An 18,566-nucleotide genomic window follows, 5' to 3' on the forward strand; every position below is an offset into this window, starting at 1 on the left:
AAGTTTTGTTCCTTTTGGCCATCTCTTCTGCCAGACGAGTTTCTGAATTATCTGCTCTTTCTTGTGAGTCTCCTTTTCTGATTTTTCATCAGGATAAGGCGGTGTTGCGAACTTCTTTTCAATTTTTACCTAAGGTTGTGAATTCTAACAACATTAGTAGAGAAATTGTGGTTCCTTCATTATGTCCTAATCCTAATAATTCTAAGGAGAGATCATTGCATTCTTTGGATGTAGTTAGAGCTTTGAAATATTATGTTGAAGCTACTAAGAATTTCCGAAAGACTTCTAGTCTATTTGTTATCGTTTCCGGTTCTAGGAAAGGTCAGAAGGCCTCTGCCATTTCTTTGGCATCTTGGTTGAAATCTTTAATTCATCATGCTTATGTTGAGTCGGGTAAAACTCCGCCTCAAAGGATTACAGCTCATTCTACTAGGTCAGTTTCTACTTCCTGGGCGTTTAGGAATGAAGCTTCGGTTGATCAGATTTGCAAAGCAGCAACTTGGTCTTCTTTGCATACTTTTACTAAATTCTACCATTTTGATGTGTTTTCTTCTTCTGAAGCTGTTTTTGGTAGAAAAGTACTTCAGGCAGCTGTTTCAGTTTGAATCTTCTGCTTATAATTTCAGTTTTTTTCATTATCAATTTAAACTTTATTTTGGGTGTGGATTATTTTTCAGCGGAATTGGCTGTCTTTATTTTATCCCTCCCTCTCTAGTGACTCTTGCGTGGAAAGATCCACATCTTGGGTAGTCATTATCCCATACGTCACTCTTGCTAATTACATGAAAGAAAACATAATTTATGTATTCATTTCTTTCATATTAGCAAGAGTCCATGAGGCCCACCCTTTTTTCTGGTGTTTATGATTTTTTTGTATAAAGCACAATTATTCCAATTCCTTATTTTTTATGCTTTCGCACTTTTTTCTTATCACCCCACTTCTTGGCTATTCGTTAAACTGATTTGTGGGTGTGGTGAGGGGTGTATTTATAGGCATTTTGAGGTTTGGGAAACTTTGCCCCTCCTGGTAGGAATGTATATCCCATACGTCACTAGCTCATGGACTCTTGCTAATATGAAAGAAATGAATTTATCAGGTAAGTTCTTACATAAATTATGTTTTTATTACTTATTGTGGATAGTTATTTTTTTTTGTTTTTTTGGTAATGCTCCGTGGTGTGGTGGATTCTTTTTGTGGTGGATTCTTTCACCACCCTGCCATTTTTGGAATTCACCTGGATGCAGCTTCGCTCGCGCTGCCAACATTCCTTTGGTGATGCGTGCGCAACTGGCGACACCGACGGACGTGTTGCAAACACGATTATAGTATAGATGTTAAATTTGAATTTGCAAAAGTGAAGAAATGTTACTGTAATGTATTGGTTTTGCAAAAAATAGGTGCGTATACTTTTGTATTATAGTGAAGAATTGTACTTAAAAAGTGATTGCTATGAAATGAGTTAGTCGTTTGCATGTCTGTGTATAGTACATATTGAGATATAAAAAAAATAATTGATTATGAATGTTATATTCAATAAATTGTTAGTTTTTTTACTGTTTTCACTTTTTAATTTTAATTTTCCCTTCTTTTTAAAAAATAAATAAATAAAAGAATGGAGAGCAATACCCAGAAAGAAATTGCTGCTTTGAAGCTTTGTGAAGGACATCCAAATATAGTGAAATTATATGACGTATACCACGATCAGGTACCTGCATCCTCTCTCTTCTTCTTTGTACTACATACAATGACTTTTGCTGTTATTTGTTTATATTGTTAAAAGGGACACAGTCAATACGAAGTGCATGTCAATCCATTACATTATACAAGCATTTTTGTTAATATATGCTTAAAGGGTTACTAAACCCAGATTTTTTTCTTTAATGGTTCAGTTAGAGCATGCTATTTTAAGCAACTTTCTAATTTACTCCTTTTTATCAATTTATTTTCTTCATTCTCTTGCTATCTTTATTTGAAAAGCAGGAATGTAGCTCTTAAGAGTAGGCCCATTTTTGGTTCAGAACCTGGGAAGCACTTGCTGATTGGTAGCTAAATGTTGCCACCAATAATCAAGCGCTATCCAGGGTGCTAAACCTAAATTGGGCCAGCTCCTAAGCTTTTCCATTCATATACTGTTTGCACACAAATTAAGCTTTCATGATTCAGATAGAGCATGTAATTGTAAACAACTTTCCAAATTTACTTATATTATCATATATATATATATATATACATCATAAAGGAGACGCACTCGCCGGGTCTTAGTAAATAGTGTGTTTAATACACCATGTCCAATAGTGACGTTTCGGGGTAATTAGCCCCGTCCACTATTTACTAAGACCCGGCGAGTGCGTCTCCTTTTTGATGTACATGTTTCCTTTTAGATGCACCCCGGGCAATTGTTACTCATCAGTTACAGTGAGTGCGGATCTCTGAGAACTGTATATATATATATATATATATATATATATATATATACACACACACAGTACACAGACACATATACACACATATATACAGTATGTATACATATGTAATTATAAGTGCATTGTAGCCCTTTGGAGTTAAGCAGATGAAAACATGAAAAAACATTTATGCAATATTAATTTTTTAATAAAGGTTTTAACTGTGTATTTACAGTAACTTATTTCACAATCCAATGTTCTGCACATAGTATATATTCTAAGTATTTATAAATAGATATTCCTATATGTATCTGTATATACAAACAGAATGAAAAGCAGTCTGCCAGAAATGAAAAACGGCTCAGTGGCTTGTTCTATGGCCCAGTTTACCCCCTTTGAGTAGCTTATTCTTGCCCAATTGTGCTTTTCACAGATGAGAACTTTCCTGAAGTATATCAGGATGATCCCACCTAACAAGGTCAGTCCAGCCCGACATACCAGGCATTTTTTCTCTGATCAAGGGAAACGGCAACCCTAGACTATCGTTTTGGCCTTCTTTGGGCCTCGTCAGTGAGGTGCAGCCATATCCCTTTGGGCAAGGAATGCACACCTTGTTTCCCCCATCACCCTTAGTGAGACTTTCCCCAGGGCCATAATACAAACAGAATGGAAAGTAGCCTGTCAGGAACAAACGGCTCAGTGGCTTGTACTATGGCGAGTTACCACTTGGGAGTAGCATCTTTTTGCCCAATTGTGCTTTTCATAGAAGAAAACGTTCCTAAAGTATATCAGTCTGATCCCGCCTAACAAGGTCAGTCCAGCCTCAAAATACCTGCCAATTCTCATCTGAACAAGGGAAACTGCAACCCTAGAGGATCGTTTCGGCTGTATTATTTTTTCCTGTCCAATAGGTTTTATATATTTAGGCTTTTGTTTGGTTGCAATGGTTTTGATGATTTATGATAATTTGCTTTCCTTTTTAAAGTAAATTTATGTTTTGGCTTAGGGAAAATCCTTTGTTTCCTACAGATGTATTTAATCAGGTCTGAAAACTAAAACAGTGTTTGTTGGGGGGCGTGACTAACCAGAGCCATGAGAAGTCACTTTCTTATTTAGCTCTTTAAGTGCCACAAAGAACTTGCTAAATATCATTTGAATCCAGCAGAAACTTGCATCAGAGACTTTTTTTGAACTTCTAACTACAGACAGAGCACATATATGAATTTCTATGTTTAGTATCTTCTAGGCCAGAACACGACAGATGATATACTAGATTGAGACCTACTACGCACGCTAGCACCTCCCCCCCCCCCCCCCCCCCCTGTGAACGGGGCTAATCAAGTTCGATATGGCTATTCCCAAGAGAGTGGGCCTAAACATAGCCCTACGTCCCCTCCTAAATGATTTTGAACAACAGGTGTGTTGCTGATTTGATAAGCTAACTCTCCTTCTACAATGAGGAACTCGGGAAGACCCTCTGACAAACAACAGGCCCAAAGCCTTCTGCATCAGCCGGTGTCCGACCACATGTAAATACTGCGTAACAAACAGCACAATTAACAGAGATCCAACCTGTAAGTCACAAGTGCATACATTAGCTGAGTTAACTAAGCCCGTGACTAGGCGCCCTGAGACAGTATGGGATCAGAGCGGAACACTACTAAATCGCTAGCGAATTCGATAGTTGTCTGACTCCCACCTGGTTTGCTGTGCCTGGCCGGGAGCTGAAGTCTTGGACTCGGCGACTCTTTGGAGGGGTGCGGCCGACCTTCTGGAGCGTTGCCAGAGTCCCTGTTGTCACGTAATGGCAGATCTAGTATTTCTCCCGATAGAGGCGCGGCATGATGTTTCTATGAGCCTGAGCAGAGTAAGGGCTGCGTAACAGTAAGCACCAATTGCCCCGGTTATGTAAAGATGGATTTTTATCTGAATCTTATGGAGAACTATAGCTTGGCTGTAAACGGATATCTCTTTCAATCTGAAGCCCTACAACTTGAAAATGGGTCAGTTTCTTACCAAAAGACCATGCACGGCCCAAATTTAATTATCTCATTGGGTGGGGGATGAACTCAATACCCCCCTAAAATAAAGCGAGATGTAAAATTTATTTTACACAGTACCAGTATTTCAGTTCTGTTTAAAATGTTGCATATGGTATTTTTCTACAGTTTCTATTAGGTATATCTATCCTTTACCACTGGACTCTAACATGTCATGTATTTTGTATTAGTAGATACTCTATTTCTCGGGGAGTTGACGTAAATACAGACTTTGAGCAATACCACAAATTGTTTTATCAGCTAGATGTCTCCTTTTGGGATTTATAGTATAAGTAGTACACTATGCTAGTTTCTGAGTACCTAACCATTCCAATTCCTTTACTGTATAATATTATTGTATGTCTGTGTTTCTATGCTTTATCCTAGGTACTTTACATGTTGTATATTTATTATGGTTCAGCTTTTTCAACAGCACTATGGCAGTATTTGATTTTGAGGAGGACCCAACTCTCAGTGATCCCTATATAATTTATTGTTAACAGCCATAATGTCCCCTATAATGTTCTTGGATCGATAATACTCCAAGGCACTCTGCAAGGCTCCCTTGGTATGCTCCATCTCTACCAAACTAGTACTACAAAATATCATGCTTGTCTTGTATGATTTAGACACCCGAGTAATACAGGAATATATACAGATTATAAGGTTCGCTATATTTGGGGAGCTTTATTTATCTATGCTAGACCAGAATGTTCATTGTAAATGGGCTTTCAGTTTTATGTATTGGATGTAACCATAAGCTAGGCTATATACTTTTTATCTGTTTTTATGCCCTGCTACTTTGCCTACATTTATATCACCACACTTAGCTATATATGGCTGGAGTATTGTCGACTAAGATGATATCCCTATTTCCCCTACATGTAACATAGATTCATGCTCACCCGATTGCACGTTTTTTCTTATTTTTGGTTTTCCTCTCTATGTAACACAGGCCCCCCTCAAACAATGTGGCTATCGCAGGCCCTCAATTCTTGTAACAAAGTCGCTGTGAAGCGCACAGCTAAATAGTCATCACCAGGAACTACTGGTATTATATTTTTGGCAGAGTTACGTAGTCTCTGCCCAGTCTGAAGAGCCTTTAAGTTTGCTCTTCAGGCCTTAACATGGTAAACATTTATATTCTGTGTCATATACTGATTGCTAGTTGTCTGCAGTGTTATCTGAGGATTGTTTTGAAACAAAAGTTTTACTAATTACTTTGTCAGATGTTAACTGATGCTATTTGAGTTTAATCTATGTGTTCTCATATGAACTCTGAAGACTATGGTCCCACCAGTGGATCTAGTTGACATTGATGACACAATGAAGCTTTAAAAACAAAACGTGGAGCAGAAAAATATTATCTAAAGAGTCTGTCATGTATCATCTCAATCTGATGCGGTTCTTATCTCATTGTTATTACTTGTGATACCTTTTGTAACCATGTTTAATGTGCTTGTCCCACAGTGCCATTGCTACCTCAATAAAAAAATGGAAATTAAAAAAAAAAATTACATTTTTATATAAAACTGATGAAAGTATAGGCAGTCTAGTTGCTGATTCTAATCATCCAAGATCTATGGTTAATTTTTGTTGCCACATGAGAGTTTAAAGTTTGTGTTCAAACCTCTTTATCTTGGCTTCTTTGGATTTTAATTACCAGTTTTGACCACTTTCACTTTAACTACTTGAAAGGTTGATCCCTTTAGTGATTCCATCATAGGATGGACAGGACCAAGTCCCTCTCCATTCTTATAGGTGGGTCTTGTATTCCCTAGAGGTACTTCTTTATTAGATGTAAATGCTTTCAGTTGAGGATCTTGAACCAGTCACTTTTCTGGGAAGGTTTCTAAATGGCTTAGTTTTGCATATGTTGATGTTGATTGCTTGTTTGCTGAATGGGCAAGGTTGCAGTAATTAGCAAATATACACATTCCAGTAATTCAATCTACAATTTAAGATTATTTTCCAGTTGCATGATATAGTATAATGATTCTACATCCAATATTAGGTTATTACATGTTTTGGGACTCTTGTATATGGTTATCAGACGCGCTTCAGTTTTAGCGCTTTGAAATTCAAGTCTCTGCTCTATTAACCATTACAGGTATTAAATCACACAAGAACATTTTGGTTTTTGAGGTTCCCTTTAAACCCTCTTACAGTCTCTTTTTGGTTTCTAACACTTAAAACCATCTTTCTTGTGACTATCACTTCTGCAAAAACAATCTCAGAACTTTAAAAGGAAGAACAATGTTTGGTATTCCATAAATGAAAAGTAGTGTTACCATTGTTTGTTTCTTCAAATTATTTTGTCTTATTTTCTGATTGTTCAGTGAAAAAGACCATGAATGGTAAATTGTATAGATTGAATGTTGGGTGCTTATGCTATTATTTCAACTGAACAAAAGGAAATAGTAATTTTGGTATTCCAGATCCTCTGCAAAGACTAAATATCAGCTTGGATAGTTCCTTACAGAGGTTTTTTATAATTTCCATTCTTCGATGACGGGGAATTTTAGCTTTTTTGCTCACTATTCGTTTCACTTTAAAGGGATATGAAACAGTGCTCCTTTAGTAAAAACAAATATATTAAAGGGACAGTCAATTCAAAAATTTGTATTGTTTAAAAAAGATAGATAATCCCTTTTATTACCCATTCCCCAATTTTGCACAGCCAACATAGTTATATTAATATACTTTTAACCTCTGTGATTAACTTGTATCCAAACCTCTTTTGACAGCCCCCTAATCAAATGACTTTTTATTTATTATCTATTGACTTGCATTTTAGCTGTGTTGTGCAAAACCCACCGTCGTGAGCACAATGTTATCTATATGGCCCACATGAACTAGCCGTCTCCTGTTGTGAAAGCAAATAAAGCATGTGATTAAGAGGCTGTCTATAGTGCCTTGGAAACGGGCAGAAATTTAGAGGTTTAAATGTTATAAAGTATATTAATATAACAATGTTAGTTGTGCAAAGCTGGGGAATGGGTATTAAAGGCGTTATCTAACTTTTAAACAATAACAATTTTAGCGTTGACTGTCCCTTTAAATCAAAGTTAAAGAAACAGGCAAAGAACCTATGTGTTTTCTTGCTAAACCAGCAGACAATATAAAACTTCTATGGGCACATGATTTTTGCAGCAAAAGTTATCTAAAGAATATTGCCAATAAACTGATAGTAGCTAGCAGATATGCGTATCCTAGCAACACTCCAAAAGAAAAAACTATTCCTTCCTGTATAGACCACAGTCTAAGAAGCATTAGACTCTGCCCAAATGTTATAACAAATCAAAAACAAAACAAATTAACAAAAGGTATAATAATTTTAAAACTGATGAAATACATATTTCAATGATTAATATAAAGTATGTACTACTTCTTAGTGTGTTTTCTTTATTTTTTTATTACACCAATGAAACAGACTGTTTTATATCCCTTTTAATTATCCGCTCTCTTTTTAAAGTGTACCATATATATTATTCACCGTTTTTTTAACAAACAGGGGTTTCTTGTGATAAAATAACATTAAATATTAATTATGCTTTCCTGATTTAGGAATATCTCATATGTCTAGGTTTCCAAGTAATTTATAGCAAACATAGTCCAAATACTGCAAAGATTGAATTATTAGTTTGGACTGTAAGCTAAATAGCGGTTACCCAGTTTAAAAGTGCTAGAAGAAAAGTGTGTGTGTATGTGTGTGTGTGTGTGTATATATATATATATATATTTCATTAAAATTATGGGGGGGGGGGATAAAAAAAAAACTGGAATTAAAATCCTCCATGTCTCAAAATTAAATCAATGTAAATATTTGCATAGGGAATTAGCACATCTAGGCAAGATTCCCCGCTTGCTTTTTCCCAGAAATACTTAATATACAATGTTACCAATGTACAAGAGAATTCTGGGTAAGATATGCAAATTAGATATGCAAATTCTCAGTTTTTTTGCTTCAAAATACTGTTTTAACACAGCGATCCTTTTAACAGGATTATTGCAGCAAACCAGAAATCACTCACTAGACAGCCTGTTTCGTTCTTTTTGGAACTCATCAGTAGGAGAGAGATTTCTGGTTGCTGCTTTGGTAAAGCTATTTTCATGGTTAAACCAAAATTCATTACAATTATGGGGGGAGTTAAAAAACAGAAATTACAAATATATATATATATATATGTATGTATATATACATACATATATACACTTTTCTTCTAGCACTTTTAATTAACCTTTTTTATATATTGTGACAGAAGGTCTGGTTTGGCGATATATTATATAGTTTAATACATTTCACTTTACCATTTTGCTAAGAAACCCCAGAGAAGCAATTAGTGTTTTTTAGTTGTGAATTCCTTACAGCTGTTAAAGACAATTAAACTCAGGTGTGGCTCATGATTACTGCTCCTAGGGTTTAAAAGGGAAGCATTTCTATAGGTAAGGAGATTACAGCCAGGCAGGAGGCCTGATGTGATGTACTAAACGTTTTGCTGGATTTCTGTTTGCTGTTACATTCTGTAAAGGACATTTGTGTTGCTGCAGACAGAGATTTGCTGTTTTAGAAGATTGTGCAGAGACTGAATCTGTTCCTTTTGCCTTACCTGTGAACAAACTGTATGCTGCTGTTAAAGTCACCTTGCTATTTTTGAAAATATTAACTGAATTGTCCTCTATTGCATTTAAACCCTAGAAGACAGTGGTTGCCAAAGATTCTTGTTAATATATATATATATATATATATATATATATATATATATATATATATTATAGTGTATGGAATTTAGACACCCGAGGATATTTACCTAGAGGTATTTTGACACAATATATTTAACCCTTTTATTGCAAAAAAATAAAATTTAGGGGCAAAAAAGAAAGAAAAACACTTTAGTAAAATAAATATACTTTCGGCTAGATTACGAGTTTTGCGGTAAGAGGGGTGCGTTGCTAACTTGCACTTTATTCTCACCGCTCACTTTCCTACAACGCTGGTATTACAGGTTTTTATAAACCCGGCGTTAACAGACAAGAAGTGAGTGTAGAGCAAAATTGTGCTCCATACCGCACTCCAATACCAGCGCTGTTTAATTCAGCGGTGAGCTGCTTGTACATGGTCATGCACGATTTCCCCATAGACATCAATGGGGAGAGCCGGCTGAGAAAAAGTCTAACACCTGCAAAAAAAGCAGCGTTTAGCTCATTAACGCAGCCCCATTGATTCCTATGGGCATACACATTTTATGTTTACACCTAACACCCTAACATGAACCCCGAGTCTAAACACCCCTAATCTTACACTTATTAACCCCTAATCTGCCGTCCCTACATCGCAGACACCTACATTATATTTATTAACCCCTAATCTGCCACTCCGGACATCGCCACCACAATAATAAACATATTAACCCCAAAACCGCCACACTCCCGCCTTGCAAACACTAGTTAAATATTATTAACTCCTAATCTGCCAACTCTTACATCTCTTTCTTTTAAGGGTAAGAAATTATTTGGTTCACATTAAGATTCTATTATTTCTACTGTTACCGAAGGTAAAGGGGCCTTTCTACTTCAGGATAAATATATCTAAGGGTAAATCTAATGCCTTTTAACTGTTTCCTTTCACAAGAATAACGAACAAATGAGTGAAGTTTCCTCTGATCAAAAACAGAGTACTTCTGGATCAGTTTGGAGACCCGGTGCTAACTGGAATAAGTCTAACCAGGCTACGAGAACTGCGGCTAAAAATGCATGAAGGTGCGGCCCGATCCAGTGTTTCTGTTAGGGGGCAGGTAAAGTCTCATTTCAGAAGCTTAGTTTCTGTCTGTCCTAATTCTCTGGCTTCTGCTTAAAGAGACATGAAACCCAAAAATTTTCTTTCATGATTTGGATAGATGATACACTTTCAAACAACTTTCCAATTTACTTCTATTATTTAATTTGCTTCCTTCTCTTGTTATCCATTGCTGAAATGTTTATCTAGGCAAGCTCATGTGCAGCAGAGCACCTAGGTTCTAGCTGATTGGTGGCTGCATATATAAACTGATTGTCATTGGCTCACCCATGTGTTCAGTTAGAAACCAGTAGTGCATTGCTGCTCTTTCAACAAATGATACCAAGAGAACAAAACAGATTAGATAATAGAAGTAAATTAGAAAGTTGTTTAAAAATGTATTCTCTATCTGAATCATGAAAGACAATTTTTGGGTTTCATGTCCTTTTAAGTTTCTTTAGGAACATCAGAATTCAGTATAGAGACTCTCAGAGAGAAGTTTTTTCTGTTCTATGTATTAACTTTTCATTTAAAGGTTCAAGTTCTGTTCCAGTCTCTCCTGAAACTGGGAATCAAGATTTTGCTTCTAAAGATCCTGTTAATTGTATGGAGGTTTCTAAGAGTACAGTCGGTCTAGTTTCCTCGGGAGGTGAGGTTTCTAAGGTAGATTCTGTTCTTTACAACCTTCAATGCTCTTTAGATTTATCCTCTGTTGAAAAGAGAGCATATTTTCCTCTTGCAGTAAAACAGGGTCACAGGTAGTGAATTATGTCATCCATCTCAGTTTCCAGGTGATAAGGGTAATGTTTTGAATTCCCTCCTGGCTAAAGAACAATTGTTGTCTAGCTTTGGTAACTCTCATTCTAGGGATGATCATCTTGCAAATTAATTTTTACAGTCCTCAGTTTTGTCACCTCAAGGAGTGGTTTCTACAGATATTGAACAAACTTCTCAGAAACTTGGAAAGGTTCAGTGTCCCTTACATAGTATTAGTAGTTGTTCTACTACCACTCTTGTTATTTCAGCCTATCTATCTGTTGGAACGTCTACTATGGTTTTCAGGCTGAGCCGATGGAAAAACGTTAGTGGTCTTGGTAATCCTACTGTGGTGTTTTTTTTTGTTTTGTTTTTTCATTTTCAAATACTTTTATTAAGATATTTCCAAGATGTACAATTGTAAACATAAAAGAAAAACATTCAAAATAACATTGATTGTTACAGTAATATTGCAGTGATACAGTAGTTATAGGCTCGAGGTTAGCAATTATTGTTGGGTTAGATTTAAAATACCAAACATCCGCTATATAAGTACATGAATTATCTGTAAATGAATTGGCAGTGATAATGACATCCTCCTGACTATTGTAATTTCGCCTTGTTATTTAAGTTTATTGGAACATCGGTTTTAGAGAAATTGCGCATGGAGGTGGTAATTATATAATCGATTATTGGGAGCATGTGAGGGATTGAGTTGTGGCTAACTGTTTATGTATTCTTCCCATAGGAAAGATATATTGTGAAATTCTTCTGCTCGCCTGGTGTGTGTGTAATGATATTTCTCCAAATGGAGAAAGTGTGTTACTTTCGTTTTCCATAATGTAAGAGATGGTAGTTTTGTTTTTTTCCAATTTAATGGGATTAGTCTTTTTGCCGAGTTAATCATGATAGTGAGGAGTGTTTGTTTTAATTTACATGTAATTTTCGAGAATTTATTGAAGAGAAAAACCCTGGGGGTGAACGGGAGGGGCACGCCCAAAGCCTTTTCAATCTCAGGTTTAAGGGAGAGCCAGTAAGATTTGGCTATCGGCCAAGTCCACCATATATGTGCAAAAGTTGCTGTCCCCCCGCAACCCCTCCAGCACATAGTAGTCGTATTGGGAAATAAGTGATGTAGTCGAATGGGCGTGTAATAACACCTACTTAGCAGTTTAATATTCATTTCCAGCATCGAGATAGATGAGGAAGCTTTCGTCATTTGTTGGAAAATGACAGTCCATTCAGATGGGTCTAAAGTGATTTCTAGGTCGGATTCCCATTTAGCCACGAATGTGGGGGGGAAGAATGAGAGGCATGCGATAGTATTTTATATGTTAAAGATAAAATTCCTTTTTGGGGTTGAGAATGAAATCATATTGTTTCAAAGTTTGAGAGATGCGTTTTTAATTGGGATTTAAAAGTGTGTGTCGATAGGTAATGTTTCAGTTGTGTATAAGTGTACCAATTTTGAAAATTCATCCCAAGAATATCACAAATTGCCTGTTGAGGTTGTATTTCTTTATATAAAAGATGGTGTGGGATTGAGCTTTGTATGGAGAGGATAGGATGAATTGGGTTAAGTGGCCTTTATTAAGGATGAGAACGGTGAGTTTTTACTAATCGGTGTTAGAGGGGAATGTATGGTGGAAATTGAGGGATATTTCTTAAGTAATTTATCCCATTGTCTGAAGGTTTCATGCACTATCTTAGGGGTTGTGTTTAGTAGCTTGGTTTTGCAATAGGGATCCAGCAGTTCCCACATAGGTAGTAATCTACAATTCACGTTAGAAAAACTGCATGTCTATAGCGCAGTAGGTTCGGAGCTCCTATCCCCCCTAACTCTTTTGGACGGTATAAAGTAGAAGTGGCAATAAGAGGTCTTTTGTGTGACCATATAAAGCAATTAATCTGTTTTTGCAAGGAGAATAATAGGTGCTCTGGAAGGGGAACTGGGAGAGTTTGCAGGAAGTATAATATTTTAGGTAGAATTATCATTTTGACCGCATTAATTTTCTCCAGCCAAGAGAGGGGCTTAAGGTTCCATGAGTGGTTTGAGTTGTCAATTTGAGAGTCTTATAGTTTAGGGAAATTATATCTTCTATGAATGGTGAGATGTATACTCCTAAATATTTGATGGCCTTGGGTTGTATGTGGAAGTTATATTGCTGTTGGATTCTATCTAAGATGTTTACTGTCAAGTGAGTGGCCAATAGTTCAGATTTCGTAATTAGCAAGAGTCCATGAGCTAGTGACGTATGGGATATACATTCCTACCAGGAGGGGCAAAGTTTCCCAAACCTCAAAATGCCTATAAATACACCCCTCACCACACCCACAAATCAGTTTTACAAACTTTGCCTCCTATGGAGGTGGTGAAGTAAGTTTGTGCTAGATTCTACGTTGATATGCGCTCCGCAGCAGGTTGGAGCCCCGTTTTCCTCTCAGCGTGCAGTGAATGTCAGAGGGATGTGAGGAGAGTATTGCCTATTTGAATTCAATGATCTCCTTCTACTGGGTCTATTTCATAAGTTCTCTGTTATCGGTCGTAGAGATTCATCTCTTACCTCCCTTTTCAGATCGACGATATACTCTTATTTATATACCATTACCTCTGCTGATTTTCGTTTCAGTACTGGTTTGGCTTTCTACAACATGTAGATGAGTGTCCTGGGGTAAGTAAATCTTATTTTCTGTGACACTCTAAGCTATGGTTGGGCACTTTTATATAAAGTTCTAAATATATGTATTCAAACATTTATTTGCCTTGACTCAGGATGTTCAACATTCCTTATTTCAGACAGTCAGTTTCATATTTGGGATAATGCATATGAATAAATCAATTTTTTTCTTACCTTAAAATTTGACTTTTTCCCTGTGGGCTGTTAGGCTCGCGGGGGCTGAAAATTCTTCATTTTATTGCGTCATTCTTGGCGCGGACTTTTTTGGCGCAAAATTTTTTTTCTCTTTCCGGCGTCATACGTGTTGCCGGAAGTTGCGTCATTTTTTGACGTTCTTTTGCACCAAAAGTGTCGGCGTTCCGGATGTGGCGTCATTTTTGGCGCCAAAAGCATTTAGGCGCCAAATAATGTGGGCGTCATTTTTGGCGCTAAAAAAATATGGGCGTCACTATTGTCTCCACATTATTTAAGTCTCATTTTTTATTGCTTCTGGTTGCTAGAAGCTTGTTCACTGGCATTTTTTTCCCATTCCTGAAACTGTCATTTAAGGAATTTGATCAATTTTGCTTTATATGTTGTTTTTTCTATTACATATTGCAAGATGTCCCACGTTGAAACTGAGTCAGAAGATACTTCTGGAAAATCGCTGCCTGGGGCTGGAGCTACCAAAGCTAAGTGTATCTACTGTAAACTTATGGTATCTGTTCCTCCAGCTGTTGTTTGTACTGTTTTGTCATGACAAACTGTTAATGCAGATAATATTTCCTTTAGTACTGTTACATTACCTGTTGCTGTTCTGTCAACATCTAATACTCAGAGTGTTCCTGATAACATAAGAGATTTTGTTTCTAAATCCATTAAGAAGGCTATGTCTGTTATTCCTCCTTCTAGTAAACGTAAAAAGTCTTTTAAAACTTCTCATTTTTCAGATGAATTTTTAAATGAACATCATCATTCTGATTCTGATAATGGTTCTTCTGGTTCAGAGGATTCTGTCTCAGAGGTTGATGCTGATAAATCTTCATATTTATTTAAAATGAAATTTATTCGTTCTTTACTTAAAGAAGTCCTAATTGCATTAGAAATTGAGGATTCTGGTCCTCTTGATACTAAATCTAAATGTTTAGATAAGGTTTTTTAATCTCCTGTAGTTGTTCCAGAAGTTTTTCCTGTCCCTAGTGCTATTTCTGAAGTAATTTCCAGGGAATGGAATAATTTGGGTAATTCATTTACTGTTTCTAAACGTTTTTAAGCAATTATATCCTGTGCCATCTGACAGATTAGAGTTTTGGGACAAAATCCCTAAAGTTGATGGGGCTGTCTCTACTCTTGTTAAGCGTACTACTATTCCTACGGCAGATGGTACTTCCTTAAGGATCCTTTAGATAGGAAAATTGAATCCTTTCTAAGAAAAGCTTACTTGTGTTCAGGTAATCTTCTTAGACCTGCTATATCTTTAGCGGATGTTGCTGCAGCTTCATCTTTTGGTTAGAAGCTTTAGCGCAACAAGTAACAGATCATAATTCTCATAGCATTTTTATTCTTCAACATGCTAATAATTTTATTTGTAATGCCATCTTTGATATCATTAGAGTTGATGTCAGGTATATGTCTCTAGCTATTTTTAGCTAGAAGAGCTTTATGGCTTAAGACTTGGAATGCTGTTATGTCTTCTAAGTCTACTCTGCTTTCCCTTTCTTTCCAGGGTAATAATCGTTTTCGTTGCTTTTGTCATAACAAGGAACAAAAACCTGATCCTTCATCCTCAGGAGCGGTATCAGTTTGGAAACCATCTCCAGTCTGGAATAAATCCAAGCCTTTTAGAAAGTCAAAGCCAGCTCCTAAGTCCACATGAAGGTGCGGCCCTCATTCCAGCTCAGCTGGTAGGGGGCAGATTACGTTTTTTCTAAGAAATTTGGATCAATTCCGTTCACAATCTTTGGATTCAGAACATTGTTTCAGAAGGGTACAGAATTGGCTTCAAGATACGGCCTCCTGCAAAGAGATTTTTTTCTTTCCCGTGTCCCAGTAAACCCAGCGAAGGCTCAAGCATTTCTGAAATGTGTTTCAGATCTAGAGTTGACTGGAGTAATTTTGCCAGTTCCAGTTCTGGCACAGGGACTGGGGGTTTTATTCAAATCTCTTCGTTGTACCAAAGAAGGAAAATTCCTTCAGACCAGTTCTGGATCTAAAAATATTGAATCGTTATGTAAGGATACCAACATTCAAAATGGTAACTGTAAGGACTATCCTGCCTTTTGTTCAACAAGGGCATTATATGTCTACTATAGATTTACAGGATGCATATCTGCATATTCCGATTCATCCAGATCACTATCAGTTTCTGAGATTCTCTTTCCTAGACAAGCATTACCAGTTTGTGGCTCTGCCGTTTGGCCTAGCTACAGCTCCAAGAATTTTTACGAAGGTTCTCGGTGCCCTTCTGTCTGTAATCAGAGAACAGGGTATTGTGGTATTCCTTATTTGGACGATATCTTGGTACTTGCTCAGTCTTCACATTTAGCAGAATCTCATTTGAATCGACTTGTGTTGTTTCTTCAACATCATGGTTGGAGGATCAATTTACCAAAAAGTTAATTGATTCCTCAGACTTAGGTAACCTTTTTAGGTTTTCAGATAGATTCAGTATCCATGACACTATCTTTGATAGACATGAGACGTCTAAAGTTGATATCAGCTTGTCGAAACCTTCAGTCACAATCTTTCCCTTCGGTAGCCTTATGCATGGAAATTCTAGGTCTTATGACTGCGGCATCGGACGCGATCCCCTTTGCTCATTTTCACATGCGGCCTCTTCAGCTCTGTATGCTGAACCAGTGGTGCAGGGATTACACAAAGATATCTCAATTAATATCTTTAAAACCGATTGTACGACACTCTCTGACGTGGTGGACAGATCACCATCGTTTAGTTCAGGGGGCTTCTTTTGTTCTTCCGACCTGGACTGTATTTTCAACAGATGCAAGTCCTACAGGTTGGGGAGCTGTGTGGGGGTCTCTGACAGCACAAGGGGTTTGGGAATCTCAGGAGGTGAGATTATTTTGGAACTCCGTGCAATTTTCGGAGCTCTTCAGTCTTGGCCTCTTCTAAAGAGAGAATCGTTCATTTGTTTTCAGACAGACAATGTCACAACTGTGGCATACATCAATCATCAAGGAGGGACTCACAGTCCTCTGGCTATGAAAGAAGTATCTCAAATTCTGGTATGGGCGGAATCCAGCTCCTGTCTAGTTTCTGCGGTTCATATCCCAGGTATAGACAGTTGGGAAGAGCATTATCTCTGTCGCCACACGTTTCATCCGGGCGAATGGTCTCTTCTCCCAGAGGTATTTCTTCAGCTTGTTCAAATATGGGGTCTTCCAGAAATAGATCTGATGGCTTCTCATCTAAACAAGAAACTTCCCAGGTATCTGTCCAGATCCAGGGATCCTCAAGCGGAAGCAGTGGATGCGTTGTCACTTCCTTGGAAGTATCATCCTGCCTATATCTTTCCGCCTCTAGTTCTTCTTCCAAGAGTAATCTCCAAGATTCTGAAGGAATGCTCATTTGTTCTGCTGGTGGCTCCAGCATGGCCTCTCAGGTTTTTGGTATGCAGATCTTGTCCGGATGGCCTCTTGCCAACCGTGGACTCTTCCGTTAAGACCAGACCTTCTGTCACAAGGTCCTTTTTTTCCATCAGGATCTCAAATCCTTAAATTTAAAGGTATGGAGATTGAACGCTTGATTCTTAGTCAAAGAGGTTTCTCTGACTCTGTGATTAATACTATGTTACAGGCTCGTAAATCCGTATCTAGGGAGATATATTATAGAGTCTGGAAGACTTATATTTCTTGGTGTCTTTCTCATCATTTTTCCTGGCATTCTTTTAGAATTCCGAGAATTTTACAGTTTCTTCAGGATGGTTTGGATAAAGGTTTGTCTGCAAGTTCCTTGAAAAGACAAATCTCTGCTCTTTCTGTTCTTTTTCACAGAAAGATTGTTAATCTTCCTGATATTCATTGTTTTGTACAAGCTTTGGTTCGTATAAAACCTGTCATTAAGTCAATTTCTCCTCCTTGGAGTTTGAATTTGGTTCTGGGGGCTCTTCAAGCTCCTCCGTTTGAACCTATGCATTCTTTGGACATTAAATTACTTTCTTGAAAAGTTTTGTTCCTTTTGGCCATCTCTTCTGCCAGAAGAGTTTCTGAATTATCTGCTCTTTCTTGTGAGTCTCCTTTTCTGTTTTTTCATCAGGATAAGGCGGTGTTGCGAACTTCTTTTAAATTTTTACCTAAGGTTGTGAATTCTAACAACATTAGTAGAGAAATTGTGGTTCCTTCATTATGTCCTAATCCTAAGAATTCTAAGGAGAAATCATTGCTTTCTTTGGATGTAGTTAGAGCTTTGAAATATTATGTTGAAGCTACTAAGAATTTCCGAAAGACTTCTAGTCTATTTGTTATCTTTTCCGGTTCTAGGAAAGGTCAGAAGGCTTCTGCCATTTCTTTGGCATCTTGGTTTAAATCTTTAATTCATCATGCTTATGTTGAGTCGGGTAAAACTCCGCCTCAAAGGATTACAGCTCATTTTACTAGGTCAGTTTCTACTTCCTGGGCGTTTAGGAATGAAGCTTCGGTTGTTCAGATTTGCAAAGCAGCAACTTGGTCTTCTTTGCATACTTTTACTAAATTCTACCATTTTGATGTGTTTTCTTCTTCTGAAGCAGTTTTCTCCTGTTAAGTGTAGTCAGTCCACGGGTCATCCATTACTTATGGGATTATAACTCCTCCCTAACAGGAAGTGCAAGAGGATCACCCAAGCAGAGCTGCTATATAGCCCCTACGTCATATCCAGTCATTCTCTTGCACCTAACTAATAGGATGTGTGAGAGGAGTGTGGTTATTAAATTTAGTT

At 37.2% G+C, this 18,566-nt stretch overlaps 1 protein-coding gene across 3 annotated transcripts in view; it reads left to right on the forward strand.

Moving 5' to 3' along the window:
* The window catches only part of RPS6KA5 (ribosomal protein S6 kinase A5), a 589,637-nt gene that overhangs the window by 381,082 nt on the left and 189,989 nt on the right, over window positions 1-18,566 (forward strand). For all 3 annotated transcript variants that reach the window (XM_053697560.1, XM_053697561.1, XM_053697559.1), the window contains exon 12: window positions 1,613-1,706. In XM_053697560.1, the coding sequence (XP_053553535.1) occupies window positions 1,613-1,706 (94 nt within the window). The remainder of the gene's footprint in view (window positions 1-1,612; window positions 1,707-18,566) is intronic.

The sequence above is a fragment of the Bombina bombina genome, chromosome 1 (genome assembly GCF_027579735.1).
Source record: "Bombina bombina isolate aBomBom1 chromosome 1, aBomBom1.pri, whole genome shotgun sequence".
In the NCBI taxonomy this organism is placed as follows: domain Eukaryota; kingdom Metazoa; phylum Chordata; class Amphibia; order Anura; family Bombinatoridae; genus Bombina; species Bombina bombina.